This window comes from Parasteatoda tepidariorum, chromosome 1 (assembly GCF_982258835.1).
Source record: "Parasteatoda tepidariorum strain Cologne lab strain chromosome 1, Ptep-v5.0, whole genome shotgun sequence".
NCBI lineage: Eukaryota > Metazoa > Arthropoda > Arachnida > Araneae > Theridiidae > Parasteatoda > Parasteatoda tepidariorum.
This window is the reverse complement of record NC_141755.1, coordinates 50,573,188-50,590,489: the sequence shown is the minus strand read 5'-3', so window position 1 is coordinate 50,590,489 and position 17,302 is coordinate 50,573,188. Positions and strand designations below refer to the sequence as shown.

General features: G+C 29.0%; 1 protein-coding gene across 1 annotated transcript; it reads right to left on the bottom strand.

The window, feature by feature from the left end:
- Positions 1 to 5,883: 5,883 nt before the first annotated feature.
- RpS18 (ribosomal protein S18) lies at positions 5,884 to 16,869 on the bottom strand. The gene is made up of 5 exons (XM_043050493.3): positions 16,804 to 16,869; positions 16,502 to 16,600; positions 13,860 to 13,946; positions 11,430 to 11,623; positions 5,884 to 5,987 (listed from the first exon to the last, which is right to left on the bottom strand). Exons 1-5 carry the CDS (start codon positions 16,804 to 16,806, stop codon positions 5,909 to 5,911), a joined length of 462 nt encoding a protein of 153 aa, XP_042906427.1. The 5' UTR covers positions 16,807 to 16,869; the 3' UTR covers positions 5,884 to 5,908.
- Between the last annotated feature and the right edge of the window lie 433 nt (positions 16,870 to 17,302).

Below are 17,302 nucleotides of genomic sequence, written 5' to 3'. Positions count from 1 at the left end.
TCAAACTTCGAAACTCCTTTTTCTCATTTATTATCCAGTGAGGAATTCTGGAAATGGAACTGGAAAATCAAAAGAAATTTCGAAGATACATTTACATTGGCCAAAAATTTGGAAAAAAGGTTAGGAAGGTTAAATCAAAAGAAAAAGAAATAAATTACTCATGACGAAGAGAAAAAAATGCTTAAAAAGATTTAAAAAAAGCTTAAAAAATATGAGGAAAAGATTAAACAAAAAAATGATCGAATTATAATAATAATAAAAACATCATCAGATTACACAATGATAAACATTCATAATTTAGAACGGACTATTAAACTGTGAGAAAAAAATGAAAAACATTTTTTTTAAATTATGTATTCAAACATATTTTACTTTCCATTCCATGACTGAAAAAAAAGTAAAATTTTCCACATTAACTATGGTTATATGTCGTAATTCCAAGAATCTTGTTTTTAGACATTTGTGTGACCTATGGATTCCTAACGAGCATCAAACATTATCAAAATTAAGTGTTCATTCTCTGGAAAATTTAGTGTTTATTCACTGCTAAGAACTGTTCCTTCACTTGGTCATCTTACTACTTATTATTTAAACCACCAAAAGCTTAAAACAATATTATGTGAGTTATCTAACTTTTTTTTACATAATTTGCATTTAATAACAAATATGTCGAAACCATCATTTAGCTAAAATTACAAATTTTGAAATGTTTATGAATTTTTTTTAAAGGCAAGCTAAGCTTAAGTGTTCCTTATTGTTTAGTTTACCCTATAAGATGTTGAGAAATTTGCGATGTTGTGAGAGATGTTTAAAAATGTTGACTACGTATTTTTATTAATATTTATAAAATATATATTCAAGAGATTGATAAATATATTATTCCAAATCTATGCATGCGTATGTATATTATTGAAATTGTATCAGTTATTGAAAAACAAAATAAAAAAAATAAAAAATAATCACATTAAATAAGCACAATCTGGTGTATTCCATCAGAAGCACGCTTTTTTAAAACTAGACATTTGTTGAATAAAGTGTTTTTTATTCAAAATTCTTTACTAAATTGCAAATAAATTATTAAATGACTAAAAATGAAACATCGTACTTTATAGTGTGAAAGAAATAAAAATAAAAAGATTAGCAAACGATTATTAGTGAAAAAAATATGAATGAAATTTTACGCTACGCGCGCGAAGTCAAGTTCCTCCCAAGTTTATCACATTTTAATATTAATCGCCCCAATTAGTTATTTCTTTATTGTCGCCAAATTATTTTTTTAAAAATAATTAATTTTAATTTTTCTCAGCTTCTAATAAATAAAAACAGTTGAAACTTTAGATTTTTTAATTGAAAAATATGTAGATTAATATGGTATAAAAAAATTCATACCTTATAATTCAATATTTTTTCATCCTCACTTTAATTAAATAATAAAAAATAATAAATAATTATTAAAAATTATTTTTTGCATGAAATTATCTTTGGGTAAATGAGTTTTATGAGTGGGTGGAATTTTTTTTGAATTGCTTCATTAGTTTTGAAAATATGACTGAAAACGCAAAAAGCGAAATTAACATTAAGGGGTACGAACTTTGAATCGCTCTCCTGACCAAACTATGGGGACCACATTTCCCAGATTGCGGCTACCCCCTATATTTTGAAGATAAGAAATCCAAATATGTAAAAAAAAATGCATGTTTATTCAGAGAAAGTACGTTTTTGTGTCTGATTTCGTAACTTAATTAATAGTTAGCACTAATTAATTAGCATATTTGAGGTCACCCCCAGGAACCATTAAGATTGACACTTAGTTCGTGAAAATCCGATCATTAGAACGAAAGTTATTCAGGGTGATTCGTTTTTTTTTTTTTGCGGACTGTACATTGCATTAAAAATGAACTACAACAACTTGAATGAACTCTTGAACTAGAGCAAATTTATAAAAAGAGCTTCAGCAGTTGAGAAGGATGGATTCAGGGCCCTTACTTCTTATGGGGTCTATGATCGTGGTAAAATTTAAATTTTTTTATTTATTTCCTTCCTAAATTAAACCTAACTAATATGTTAAAAGAAAGTGTGTACGAGAGAAAATGAAATAAAATATTAAAATAAAAACCGGCACCTCTTCGTCTATCGTATATTTTAGTTGGGCTTAGAATTATATTATGTAAGGTCTAAGATTAGAAATTTTTTAGGGAAAATTTTATTTTTTTCATTTGTGATATTAATTTACAAACCTTCAAAAATTTGACATCGTTTCTTCCACCAGTTACTCAAATAAAAAACTAAATGTATGCGAATTTTCGCTCTATTATTCATGGCGCTACTTCGCTTGTGTATTTTTCAATTTTATTTCATAATATATTTTCAAAGAAAGGATCCTTAATTATACGGCAGTCAACTTCAGATGAATCTTTCTTTAAATTTTTACTATTTAAATACTAATTTCAATTTCACAATTAAGTTGAAAATAATATGGCATCCAATTTATGAAACATGCATGAATTTATATCGCGAGAGATATTATATATCAGAGATTACTACAAAAAGTTCAAATTAAATTTTTCCTTAGAATAATAAACTTTTTTATTTATTTTTAAAATTTTGTAAGAGTTACCATGAAAGAGTAAAAAAGATATTGTTTTTCATTTCAAATCGACATAAAACCATTTATTTACAATAATTTTGAAAAAGGTTTTTTAGTGTCTGATGAAAATAAGCTTATAATACTATCTCCTAGATGATAGCATTCAATTTTGAATACAAAACAACTTACTTTCATAAGAAAGGAAAAAATATAGAATTTGTTTTGATGTCATTTATTCAGCATTAATCGAATGAACTGTTAAAAAGTATTATCTTCTATAGTCTCTTAAATCGAATGGACAAAATTGAAAAATTTAAGCAAAATCTGGGTTCGGAAATTGAAAGTTGCACGATTCGTTCGGAAACACGACTTTTTATCATCACGAAGAAAACCATTGATATCCTTAATTTTTTTTTTCAAAATAAACATATTAAAATAAATAGAAAAGCAAAATAAACAATATATGTAATAAAGTCATTTTTTTAAAGTATTTGTTAAATGTCATGGATCTAAATTTACTCATGTCGCCTAGTGAAAGATAGTTCGCGAATCTGGCAACCGTTTCTTACATTTTGTTTCCATATTATATATTCGTTCTTCGATGAGGATGCTCTAATGTGAACGTTCCGTATTAAAATATTAGTTAATTTTACATTCCACTCTTTAATCTCCATAAACAGTATTAAAAAAATGGCTCCAAGCTATAAACAGGCCCAGAATCCGGGGGGTGAAATTTACTTTAATAAAAAGCTTAGAATAGTGGAAAATATTAAAACTTGTTACAACTGAGAAACTCGCTGAAATTATTAGTGGGAAAAAAAAAAGTTTTATATCTTTTTTTTTAAATAAAAGGTCTCCCAAAAAAAAAGTATCCTTGTCTTTTTAGGCTGTTTTTGCTTGAAAAAGTTGCCAAAATCGCATTTAAGTTGACTTGCGGCAGCCCTGCAAAAGAGCATAGCATACAGCGTTGTCTAAAATAGTGTTAACACATCAAGATTTCTGTCAGTCTCACGAGTATTAGAGGAGAGATAAGAAAGCAGTATTTCAGTGCTATTACTTGTTCCTCTTATTGTTAGTACTATCTCATCTGAGGTAATTTATTTCGATTACTAGTATAATGTATACTTAACTTTTTAATATCACTATACATTAAAAAAGACAAACCTTTAGGTATTTTAATATGTTATCAGTAGAATATAGCATTTTGGGTAGTGACAGGGTGCTAATTTTTGTTGCATATTGATCAGACTGATGTCTGAAGAAAAAAAAATCCGCTGGAGAGCAACCGACTACAGCGGAGAATTGCTTCAGGAGAAATTTTGTGCAGCAAATTATGTTTCACCTACATTAGCATTCTAAAATTTCGGGCAAAGTGTGCTTAAGTGGACTAAGGAAGCAACAACAAACAGCAACTAAGGAAGATTCTTACAGATATCGATGAAAATGTAGAAGACCAAGTGCAATTTTAAAAAAATGCAAACTTTCAAATAATTTGACCGATGTTAAATTCAGTTTTTCATTATAGATAATAAATTACTGATCAGAAAAAACATACTTTCTTTACGTCGGATATTCGTACCTTCCCTTAAAAGTAAAAACAATGAGAAATTTTTCTTATGAAAGATGTTACAAGCTTTTAAAAAAAGGGGTCGTAGGTTAGATTGGTATCTATTAAACACTTTTTAGGTTTAAATTTCAATTTAGAAGGCACAATTTTAGTCAGAAAAAAAACTTACATATGAAAATAGCTTCAATTTTAACGTAGTAGCATCTTTTAATACTAGTTATAATGAACTGCTCTTTAATACCTTCTTTAACTAGCAACCAAGTAAAGAAAGCATGTTGGGCTCAAAGAAATGTTCTGTCAGTTATTCGTTAAATACGTGGGTTTTCTTTTTCGTTTGGTTAAAATAGTCTCTTACATGTCAACCAACTACTGTTTATTTAGATATTTCCTTAATAGCTTTTTTAAAAACTACTCTTTAATTTATTAAACTAAGCATTTAGAATTAACTTTGCTGTTATAAAAAGCAAGTCAAATTTCATATTATTCAATATTTTATCGTGGTTTTAAATTTAATAAACTTAAATTATCATATTGCAGCATTAAAATACAACAAAATCAAACAATTTCAATCCATCCATTTGTATATTTTATAAAGAAAAAATATTCGTTTGATAAGAATTAAAAGATTCCATGATAAATATTTTGTTATTATCCTTATACTTGCTTGTTTTATTAGTGTCATATAAAAAAAAATGATATATGGACAAATTTTGATAACGCTTATAAAAAAAAACATTAGAGCCCAGGTTTCATTGTTTGTGGGTGGATAAAAAATCATGCAGAATTACTCAAGTCGATAAATTAGTCAGAAGTAACTTAATCCAAGATAGTGCTTTAGAAAAAAATTGCTCTAAGCCATACAAAAAATTTTTGTTCACCACTACTTTTACAATAAGTGTGAACGATTTTTAATCATACATCAATGCAATTAAGAGAAATTGAAAAGTTCATTTTTTAAATGATCTCTCTCGAACGGACAGATTAAGAAAAATTTTAGGAACTACACACATTACTTAATGCCCCAAATTTAATTATTAATTGCTCCTTGTAGTCTATGTAGAAATTTTATAACATTTGCACAAATGGTAGTGAAAATGCATTAACTCAAATCATGAAGCATTTAACAGAAAATTCTCTTTCCCTCTCTGGAAAATTTACTGTGATCTTAAACACTTGTTTACAAATATTTCCTTTTTAGTCCAGAATAGCAGAAATTATGATAATCCAATACCTACGATTAAAATGATTTAGAAAATAGGTATGAGACATTCTCTCAGTGAGTTGTGTAAAAGTTAAAACACTAAAACTAACTTATTTTACAATTTTTTTAAATGCAGAAAAAGAATAAAAAATTTAAACATAAAAAATTTAACAATATTCATTTAAATAAATTAAAATGAATATTCTTATTTAAGAAAAATTGAGTTTATTTTAATTAAAAGTCCAAGCAAAAAATAAATAATAAGGGAAAATAACTTTTATGTAAGAAAAGGAGATTTCAGATTTGCTAATTTTTGACAAATGAAGAATAGTCTGAAACTTATATAACATTTTAAATCAAATTTTGCAGTCAATTCCAGATATACCAACTGAGCAATGTAAATTTAATAAAGCTTACCTTGAAATAATTACAATCATTGAAATTATTTCAAGGAATGCTGATATACTCGCAACCAAGAAAGAAAAATGAAATGTCTTAAATAAGTATAAAAGATAAAAAAACACAGTATAGGAGTGTAATAAATTTATTAACATTAATTCTTCTTCTTAGATACACCTACTGTTCTGCCTCTTCTTCCAGTTGTCTTTGTGTGTTGACCTCTAACACGTAGGCTGAAAAAATAAAATTCAAAATTAAATTGCGATACAGCTATCAATTTAATTTGGGATAAGAATATTTTTGAATTCATAACTATATCCAAGCAACCCAAATCTATATACCCTATTCAGTACAAGGTTTAGTTAAACAATTAATAAAGTTTAATTTTTTATCTATTAAATAAAAAAAGATAGAAATAGCACTTTAAAAAATACATGTCATTCAGCTCTATCATTTCATAACCATTTATAAGTCTTATTGGCTTGGCTCTGCTATATTCATCATAAACATGTATCCTACTACATGATATTTAAAAATAAAAAAAAGGTAAGGCTTAGTGTTTGGATTAAAGTTGAAGCAAAAAGTTAAGTCCCCATAAAAAATATGAATAACAAATAAAACATACAAAATACATCATTTACTATAATACCTAAAGAGTTTAAAATTTATGAAAAGTTTATAACACAAAAAGATGTTGAAATAATGTCAGATAGAAAAAACAAATGTCAAATCAGCTCTATCATTTAAAAACCATATGTTAAGTCTTAATTAACTTTGGCTCTAATTAATTCATCATTGACATGCTGTCGCAGCTATAAAAAAAAAAGTTTTGAAAAAAATGAAAAAGGTAGTGAACCAAAAGAAAGTCAGAACATTTTCTTTAAAAAAAAATTTTTTTTTTTTTAAATAATGGCATATAACGAAATTAAAATTTGCTCACAAGAGTACATTAAAGGAAATTGTAATGCAAAATAAATAAAATACAGGTATTTTTATATTCAGAATAAAAATTTTTAGAAAAAAAATGTTTTTAACAGTAGTGGATTTTAAATCAACCTGAATACAAATCGAAATGTTTTCAAACACGCATTCACAATGAGTAACTTTCAAATCAGGTAAATATAAAAATTCATATTTGTAATTAAAATAGCATGAATATGAATCGCAATAAAAGCAGATATTCACGAAGTTTCAAATAATAATAAAAAAAATGAAATCAGCAAACCAAAATTTCAAATGAAAAATTTTAAAAAAAAAATAATCAATAAATAAATTAACACTAACCCTGCTCTTAGTTTTCAGACCGGCAGGGATGATACAATGACCCATGTTATACTTTAGATGGATTTTATTTTACCACTTTAATTGCTTTCAATTATGGCATCGGTATGGCTTTAGGGGACTTCTTTCAGCTACCAGTTAACCCTTCTCCCAAAAAAGTTCACACAAACCCAAAACAACCACACCACCGTAAGTAAAATTGAAAGAATTCAATGAGCATGAGACGGCCCAAAATGTTTGATGCATGGACTGGTACCGGTGGCCAGGTAGGGGATCACTATTATAAAGCCCAAGTGAACCAACACCCTCCTGAATAGGGCAAGGTCAAAAAAATCTAAAGTCATATAATAAGGACAGCTTTACAAGCGTAGGTTTTAGTTTAGTTTATTAGCAATGCACCGTGATTAAAATTATTCAAATGAAATAGCTATATGTAGTAAATTTTTTAATCTTGTCTTCTGTTAGAAAACACATTTTGATTGTAACTACAACAATTATCTGGTAACAAGCTTCAATCACGTTAAAACATGTCAGAACAATTTAAACAAATGAGTGTCAGATAACAAAAGTGTATCATTGGGCATTGGAAAATCGGGGTCCTACTGCAGTTCAAGATCAAACATATATTTATTACAATTCTATTCTAACTAAAAAACAAGTATTAGTCCCTATTACCAATAATTTATTAAAAAAATCTGTAATTGAGTTCAAGATTTCCATAAAGTAGGGGTTTAGCTATCTCGAAACGACCCTGGATATAATTAGATCTGTATTTGCGGAAAACAGGATGATCTGAACAGAATTTCACATACAGCTCTAAATGCGCAGGACAATATCTTGCCAGAAAAATCAAGACGACTATCAACCATATAATAAACAAATTGCATTTGTACTTTATACGGTCTATCTCCCCACTCACAGCACCAAAAGGAACTATGGGGCGATAATGGAATGTATAGAGCTTCAGCCTACATCAGCTGATAAACTGGAGACATCTTTTATATAGGATGCAGTGGCAAGAAATTAACTACACAAGTAGCTTCAAAGCCACAACTGTTATCAACAGATCAGAAAGCCATATTGACAACAGCAATGCATCCAGGATAATAAAAAAATTTAACACAACACAAAACACGAACAAAATGCTATCACCTTTTAAAGTAAGTCACTGAATTCACAATAACATACTCAAAAGAAAAACTCCAGAAAACTTTTTTTTTGTTGCCTAAACCATGTTGATATATCAAATCTTTACTGAAATTTGGAACAATAAGTAAAAAAATACAGTTTCTAGTTTTTATGGCAAAAGATACACTGTGCACAATTTGACACAAAAAAAAATATATATATATAAGTTTGGACAAAAAAAGAAAATTTTCCAAACTTTTAACCGTGTATTTTCATTTTTGTGCATTTGTCTTCCTTATGCATACTTTATCTTTTAAAAGTAATAATAGTGTTTATATTTCTAATTTTAGATTATTTTCCTAAAAAGCTAGTAACTTATAAACAAGAATTAGAGAAACATTTATTAAGGTTATTTGATAGAAACTTCTTTATTTACAACATAATGTTTTGCTAAACCACAGATAATTCCAAAAAAATTCAGCCAATTGTTTCATAAAATGCTAATTAAAAGCTACCAAAATGACAAGTCAATGCAAAACGAAATATTTTTTATTATCACAAAAGACAACATCTTTTATATTATTGCTCAGCAAACCAAGTAAATTTAAATAAATTAGCTAACAGTATAGAAAAATTGTTCACTAAGTATTTTTCAGAGCTACAGCAGTAAATCACAATCACTTTTTCCCCCTCCTGAGAATGCTGCTAAAAATCCTAGCTAAATTGCATTTTAATAAATGTATATTCCAACAAGCAGTTAACAACCTAATAAGATCTAATTTTTAATCTTGATAAAAACTCCTCCATAAATATTCAAGACAAAAATCTGGCACGAAGAAACAACTGAGTGCAAACATTAAAACCTAAGAAAGAATAGATGTAGGAATGAGCCTCTGGAATTCAATATTCTGAAAGTATATTTGTACTTCATACGGTCTATCTCCCCACTCATAGTTCCAAAAGAAACTGTGAGGCGATAATGGAATGTATAATGCTTCAGCCTACATCAGCCAGATAGCTGGAGACATCTTTCTTCTAGGAGGCAGTGGCAAGAAATTAACTACACAAGTAGCCTCAGAGCCACAACTGTAATCATCAGCAGACCAGAAATCCACTTAGAAAACAGCTATACATCCATGAAAAGCAAAATTTTCAAGAAGTAACAAAAAAAGGGGCAAATTTTGTTGAATGATGATGGGCACTACCATAAGTCTAGCACACCGAAATTCCTTGCAACCTTAAATTGAAAGCTGAAATATCTATAATTAAATTAGGTTTAGGAACATTTCAGAACTACTAGTTGATGAAATATTTATAGTTTTAAATAAACATTACTGATACTAATTCAAAGAGCAGTGCACTTAAATGCACAAATTCAAACTTACCAACAAAAAATTAAGTTTGAAAACTATTTGTGAATATGAAAAATAGATATTACAGAAATTATTATGCCATTTCAGCTCTATCATTGAGTAACCATTTATTGTGTCTTTCAGTAATTGGCTCAGATAAATTCATCATAGGCAAGAAAATAAAATGACCAAAAACACTGTATACAGAATAATACCACAATGATTAGCTACACACAATCACAAATGAAAAATGCTAAAAAGGTAGGTAAAAAGTAACAGCAGTAGAATTTCTAGAACACCAAAATTCGACGAGTACAACTGTGCTTTACACGGTCTATCCCCCCACTCATAGTCCCAAAAGAAACTGTGAGGCGACAATGGAATGTATAATGCTTCAGCCTACATCAGCCAGATAGCTGGAGACATCTTTCTTCTAGGAGGCAGTGGCAAGAAATTAACTACACAAGTAGCCTCAGAGCCACAACTGTAATCATCAGCAGACCAGAAATCCACTTAGAAAACAGCTATACATCCATGAAAACCACAATTTTCAAGGTAACAAAAATAAATGGCAATTTTCGTTGAATGATAGGCATTATCCAGAACAGTCTAGCACACCAAAATTCTACGAGTACAACTGTGCTTCACACGGTCTATCTCCCCACTCATAGTCCCAAAAGAAACTGTGAGGCGATAATGGAATGTATAATGCTTCAGCCTACATCAGCCAGATAGCTGGAGACATCTTTCTTCTAGGAGGCAGTGGCAAGAAATTAACTACACAAGTAGCCTCAGAGCCACAACTGTAATCATCAGCAGACCAGAAATCCACTTAGAAAACAGCTATACATCCATGAAAACCACAATTTTCAAGGTAACAAAAATAAATGGCAATTTTCGTTGAATGATAGGCATTATCCAGAACAGTCTAGCACACCAAAATTCTACGAGTACAACTGTGCTTCACACGGTCTATCTCCCCACTCATAGTCCCAAAAGAAACTGTGAGGCGATAATGGAATGTATAATGCTTCAGCCTACATCAGCCAGATAGCTGGAGACATCTTTCTTCTAGGAGGCAGTGGCAAGAAATTAACTACACAAGTAGCCTCAGAGCCACAACTGTAATCATCAGCAGACCAGAAATCCACTTAGAAAACAGCTATACATCCATGAAAACCACAATTTTCAAAGTAACAAAAGAACTACAATTTCTAAGATTTAGAACAAATGAAAAATTAAGAGAGCACGGGTCAATCTTAAATAAATTAACATCTAGTTCAAGAAATATTTAAATAAATGACATTTATGACATTTGAACATCCTTGCAACCTTATTTGAAAGCTGAAATATCTATAATAAATTAGAATAAGGAACATACTACTAGTTGATGAACTATGAATAGTTTTAAATAAACAACATTACTGATACTAATTCAAAGACCAGTGCACAAATTCAAACTTACTAACAAAAAAATTAAGTTTGAAAATTATTTGCGAATATGAAAAATAGATATTACAGAAATTTATATGCCATTTCAGCTCTATCATTGAGTAACCATTCATTGTGTCTTTAAGTAATTGGCTCAGATAAATTCATCATAGGCAAGAAAATAAAATGATCAAGAACACTTTATACAGAATAATTAATATCACAATGATTTGCTACACACAATTACAAATGAAAAATTCTAGAAAAGTAGGTAAAAAGTAACAGCAGTAGAAATTTGTGTACCCTTTGAAATCAACCACCTATCAGTCTTTTGTAAAAAAGAATGAAATTGATATCCTCCAAAAAATAAATTTACTTAACAAAAACTTTATGAAACTCATATATTAATCACAGACAAAAAATAAAATTTTAAAATACTAAATAAACAGTAAAAAGCTATTGAAATAATAAAAGCAAACATACCCCCAGTAATGTCTCAATCCTCTATGAGCTCTGATTTTCTTAAGACGCTCCAAATCTTCACGAAGTTTGTTTTCTAAACCGTTTGAAGTAACTTGGCTGAATTTACCATCCTTAATGTCCTTTTGCCTGTTCAGAAACCAATCTGGAATTTTGTATTGCCGGGGATTAGACATAATTGTGATCAATTTTTCCACCTAAAGAGAATTTTAAAAATTTATAAACGAAATAATAAAATAACCAATTAACTTTTCTTAACCCAGGTTTAAAATCATGAACAAGTATTTACTACTAAAACAAACAGTACAAAAATTACTAAAAATTATTCAAAATACAAAAGTCCTTTTTCAACACACACTGTCTCCAAGAAAATGCACAAATTTTATTTATTTTTCACGACTTCAGAAAATAAAAATTGAACACGTTCACAAAAAATAAAAATTAAATGGGTTCAATTAAAAAAAATTTTTAATCTTATTATTAATTTAAAGAATGAGAAGTTATTTTCTTATTATTATAGTATCTGAAATTATTTTACAAAATTGTTTTTAATTAAAATAACTCCAAATTTTAAATGTATTTTTAAAATATTTATAATGCATATAAATATTTATAGAGATAAATGCAGGAGTATTTTATAGAATCTGTATTAAGTTCACTGGATTTTCACTGTGGTGAGAGCCTATATATTAAGTTCGCCAAGTTTTGAACGTTTGTTGTGAGAGCTGTATAAGTTTATGGTTGTGTGTGGCCTCTCCTGTGCTGCTATTAGCAGTCAAGTGCGTGCAAGATCCTGTTGTGCGTAAATGAGACTGAGAAACAACAGCGTGAAGAGGACTATGTCACATTCACAAATAGCAAATTAACTGCTCAATGTTAACCATCCATTGAAAGCTTAACAGACAAGGTAAGATACTGTTTGTTTTAGATAGGTACTCTTTCCGCCACAATGTCTGTTGCAGTCTGGTTTAATGGAAACAAGAGGGCACATTAGGGAGGGTAGCTTAGATGAAGAGGTCTTCTTTCTCTCATCGAAACCAGTCCTAAAGAGGGACCCCACACCCCTACTTGAAATAATCATACCTCGTTACCATAGTCAACGCCACAGCTCCAGACGATTGTCTAGAAGAGTAGCTATCTTAGACAAACAGTTCACATCACATTACAGGTAATCAATGTAGGGAGCGTAGTTGTCGACAATGACAACCTTTATCTATTCAAAGGGTATCTCGAGATACAATCGAGTTAATGTATTATACACTACTGAATTTATGTTTAATAACCACAGTGGTAATTCTACCACAATATACAAATCATTTCCTAGCATATAATCATAAATGATATAAAATGATCCATGTAGGCAGAAAATGATTTCAAAAATTTCTTAATGGTTATCTTACAATTTGCACAATTTTCAAATATTGTGACAATTTTATCTACTTGATAGGTTTTTCAGACCAATAAATGAAAATGTAATGATTTTGTTTTAGGACTGTTCCTTACTTTTGAGCATACTAAATTCAAAGTTACACTATCAAAAGTTAAATAATCATGCAATAAAATGAACACTAGCTTAATTTAGGAATTTACATACATTGGTATAAAAATGTAAATTTACAACAAAACATTTTCCCTGGAGAATAGAAAATTTTTATGCAAACTTATTAAATTAAAACAGCTAAACATGCAAAAAAAAAATATAGGGAACTTTTTTTAATTTAAAAAAATTCTCAGTTTCTACAGTTTTTACAAAAAAAAAATTGCTAACTTTTGATAACTCTTTTTAATTATGTAACAGTGAAAAATTCTATCAGCAATAAAACAGATAGCAGTACTATCACTGTTTTACTTTAGCACCATCACGAATGTTTAAACTTTTAGCAGAGTAAACAGCTCATAGGTGCAACTTATGTATTTAAAAAAAAAAATACTTATTCAAGCTAAAAAAATTACAACTTATAGTTTCAATTTTAAAATTTTCTGGATAAGGGCAGATTTAACATTTTATCTTGCACTTACTATTTTAAATGAGTCATTATTACATTCCAGAGACCATGTACAGATTCCTGAACAACGACCAAAAAAAACTATTTTCATATTATAATTTCATTATTCAGAAACTAAACATCATAATAAAAAATTTAAGTGTAGTACAGTTTTATCACTATTTTCAGAGTTTGAGAGGGAGAGAGAGAAACATAACAGCTTTTAGCCATTTTTTCTCTGCCTTGTAGAAGAGCTTTAATACCAACAGTTGGATTATAAAAGTTTTTAAAGCTACTAAATACAAAAATTAAATAAGCCACTTTTTGATACAAAACTAATTGTTGCAGAGTGGATTTCTTCTCCATAACAAGTAAATTAGCATAATTACATAAATTAACACTTAAATAAGCATAACAATATAATTATAAACGTAATAACTTTATTTACCTCTTCATCAGAAAGCTCTCCTGCTCTTTTGTTTAAATCTACATCTGCTTTCTTGCATACTAAATTGGAGAACCTTCGACCAACACCCTAAAAAACATAAAATGTTATAAGATTAACTAATTACTACTTAGGGTGGAATAAAATTTCCTGAAATATTATTTATACCATCTATGTTATATTTAGAATGCACTAATTAACATGGAAATTTTTCAAATATAGCCAACTATGTCGAAGCGAAAAAGGCAAGGTTCAGTCAAAAAAAGGCAAGCTATAAAAGCTATCTGATAAAGAAAAAACTTTTAATGTCAACCAACAATATGAATGTCAACTACTATGAATCTAAACAAATTTCTATATTCAAAAATATCTAAACGGCACTCAAAGGACACCTTTGTACATTCAAAAAAATTTTATTAAAAATGAAGTTATTAATTTTTAGATAAATTCAAAATTGATTAAGTAAATTGAATAACCTCATTTACAAAGAGGAAGTAATGCAAGCCTGTCATAAATGTAACAAAATCTACAAAAACAATGAAATTGTGACAATGTGCCTATGTAAATGACATGAAAATTTTATAGCAATCCTTTCCAGATTAAAGGAAGAGATATATTTTGCACATTTGTAAGCTTGTGTGAACATTTCTGGAATATTGCAATGATGATTGACACAAAGTGAAAAACCCTGAAAACTACTAATTTATAAACCACACAGGTTTCATGTTTAAAATTTTTTGAAATAAGATTTATAATTAAACTACCTACCCGTGAAGACTCACACCTTTAGGGTAACTAATTTTAAAAAAACTAGTCCTTATATGAATTGCAATATTGGAATCTAAAATGGTGAGCATATGAAACTTAATTATTTAGATAGCGTCCAAGAAAATTGAAATGCGTAGCTTTTACATTGCATATCAATATGAAAAACAATGTTTGATATTACAATTGTGCAAACACAATTAAGGAATAAAAATATTTTTAACTCGCAAATCGCAGTTTGTAGCTTTTAAATCAGGTCAATACAAGAATTGATTTATATATAAAAATCATGTAAATATGCAGGGGTCTGTCCACGTTGAATTTACTACCGTTTAGCGGTACCTCCACAAATTCAATTTTAGGAAAAACAGTATTTTCACAAATTCAGATTTAGGAAAAACGGTAGTTTCACAAAGTACTTTTTCTTAAAATTTTATTTTTATTTCCTTAAGAAACGATAAATCTATATTTTTACTATGTTTTTGTGTTGATTTTTTAGTATCATTTTTAATTTTTCACATATTATGTCTAAATTTTCACAAAATAGGTACCTCTCAGAAAAACCTAGACAGACCCCTGATATGGAAAATATCAGATAAGTGACTCTCCACCTAAGAATTGCATAGTTTTTGACAAATGATGATTTTATCCAGTATTAATCATGGTTTTATCAGTCATGTCAAATTAAGATACAACTAAGTATTAAAAAAAAATTAATTCACTGAATGCTTTATTTTGTGTTGAAATTATATTAAACAGCCATAAAAATGCTGTCAAATTTTACATCCATATTTTGGCTCATTTGGAAAGCATTTTTAATTTTGTAATATTTAAAAGAAATCAGAAACTCAGCTTCATAACATAAATAATCAAGATTTCCATAACGGTAAACTTCTAGAACAGTGGTTAACAATAGGCAGCCCGCGAACTACAATATATAAGTTGTCATTTCTTTGCGGATAATTTTTGTAAAAATCTAAGGGTTTTAAAATCTGTACAACTTGATATCTGTTGCAAATTAATTGTTTAATACATGGGTGCGCAATTAAAGTTATTGTAGCCAAAGTATTTGAATGTGCGATGAAATATTTTCAAAAATCAACTTTTTATTTTAATTTGTAATTCAATACCTCTGTTTGGTACAACTTGATAAGCATCTGACAGTAATATTTAATGTAAGAGTCCTACATAAAACTTTGATAAAGTTGCAGCCCCAGCCTCATGTGAGTTGGAAACCCCTGTTCTAGAATATGGCATGACATAATCCCTACACCATGAAAGATAAACCAGATGCTATAAAAATCAGCATTGACAAATTTCTTAAGCAAAACAGGTGCCATAAAATTTTAACTTAATTTATAAGAGGAAATTTCAAAATTTGATAATTGAGGGAATGGAGAATGCAAATAACAGAAGGGATAATTATAAACATTGAAATCTTTGTTGTCCACTTGTAAGACACAGTAAATAACATATAAATAATGCTTTATTTTAAAAATCGATGCATATAGAACTGCTTCAACTAATTACAGATTAAAAACTACACATTGTGAAAGAATTAGAATTATCTTAAATAATAATTCTTTCTGCCCTCAGATCTCATAATCTTCCATCACAGAGAATCCAAATTAGATCAAGTGAGAGAAAGAGGACAATATTAGTAAAAGTAAAGAAATGTTAGTAGAAGAGATAGAGGATTGAAAACGGGTGAGGAGGGAGAGGGGGTTTAAGATCTAACTTTTTTTCTCTCCGGAACTAAGTTCTAATCATTGGGCAATAAGTGATTATAAATTTTAAAAAAGCAATATTGCATTATAAAGTAACATCTTCTTAAGTCAGAATTTTGCAAGCTCGAAAATGGGCATTATTAAAAAACATACCTTAATAGCGGTCAACGCAAACATAACTTTTCTTCTGCCATCAATATTCGTGTTCATAACACGAAGAATGTGTTGAAATTTTTCTGGTATTACCAAAGACTGAAACAGAATATTATGTTAGACTTTAAAATAAGTTATATGTTACTCACACAAATAAAATCTTATAAATACTTAAGAATTCAACTTGACTTTTTGTCTAAATATATTTATCATAAGCAAAAAGAACACATATAGCAACGAAAAATGAAACATATATGTTCAATAATTGTCTTAATAATTAGATTGAAAAGGATTGCACTTACCATATTTGAGTTCACCGAATATTAATTCGATTTTAGTTCATGCAGCAACACGGCTGGCGGATGTTGTGGAATGAAACGAAGGACTTTAATGTTGCCATCTTTGGGAAATGCGGAAAAAAAGTATGAGAGATTGAAATAAGATACAGAGGGCGCCTTGGCTAAATTTTTCAAAGGGTTCTTTTCATTGCAGGGAAAAATTGCATTCATAAAACTGTTGCTCGCAAATGCAAACTGATTTGAAGCCGTAAATTTCAAGAAGCATTTTTTATGCAATTCGTGCATATGAAAACAGTTCATCCTAACACTTGCAAATGCTCTTCGCATGCAGTGGGAATACTCCTTAAAGGTCATTCTTGCTGGTTTTGATTTTCGAATTGGCGATCGAAATGGGCTGCAGGTGGCGTAGAGCAGAACTCTTTTCCTATGGCAACACTTCACATGCTTTCCCCATTAGCGTGTGGAAAGTCATAGAGGAAGGAAGTACGTTAGTTTCTCTCTT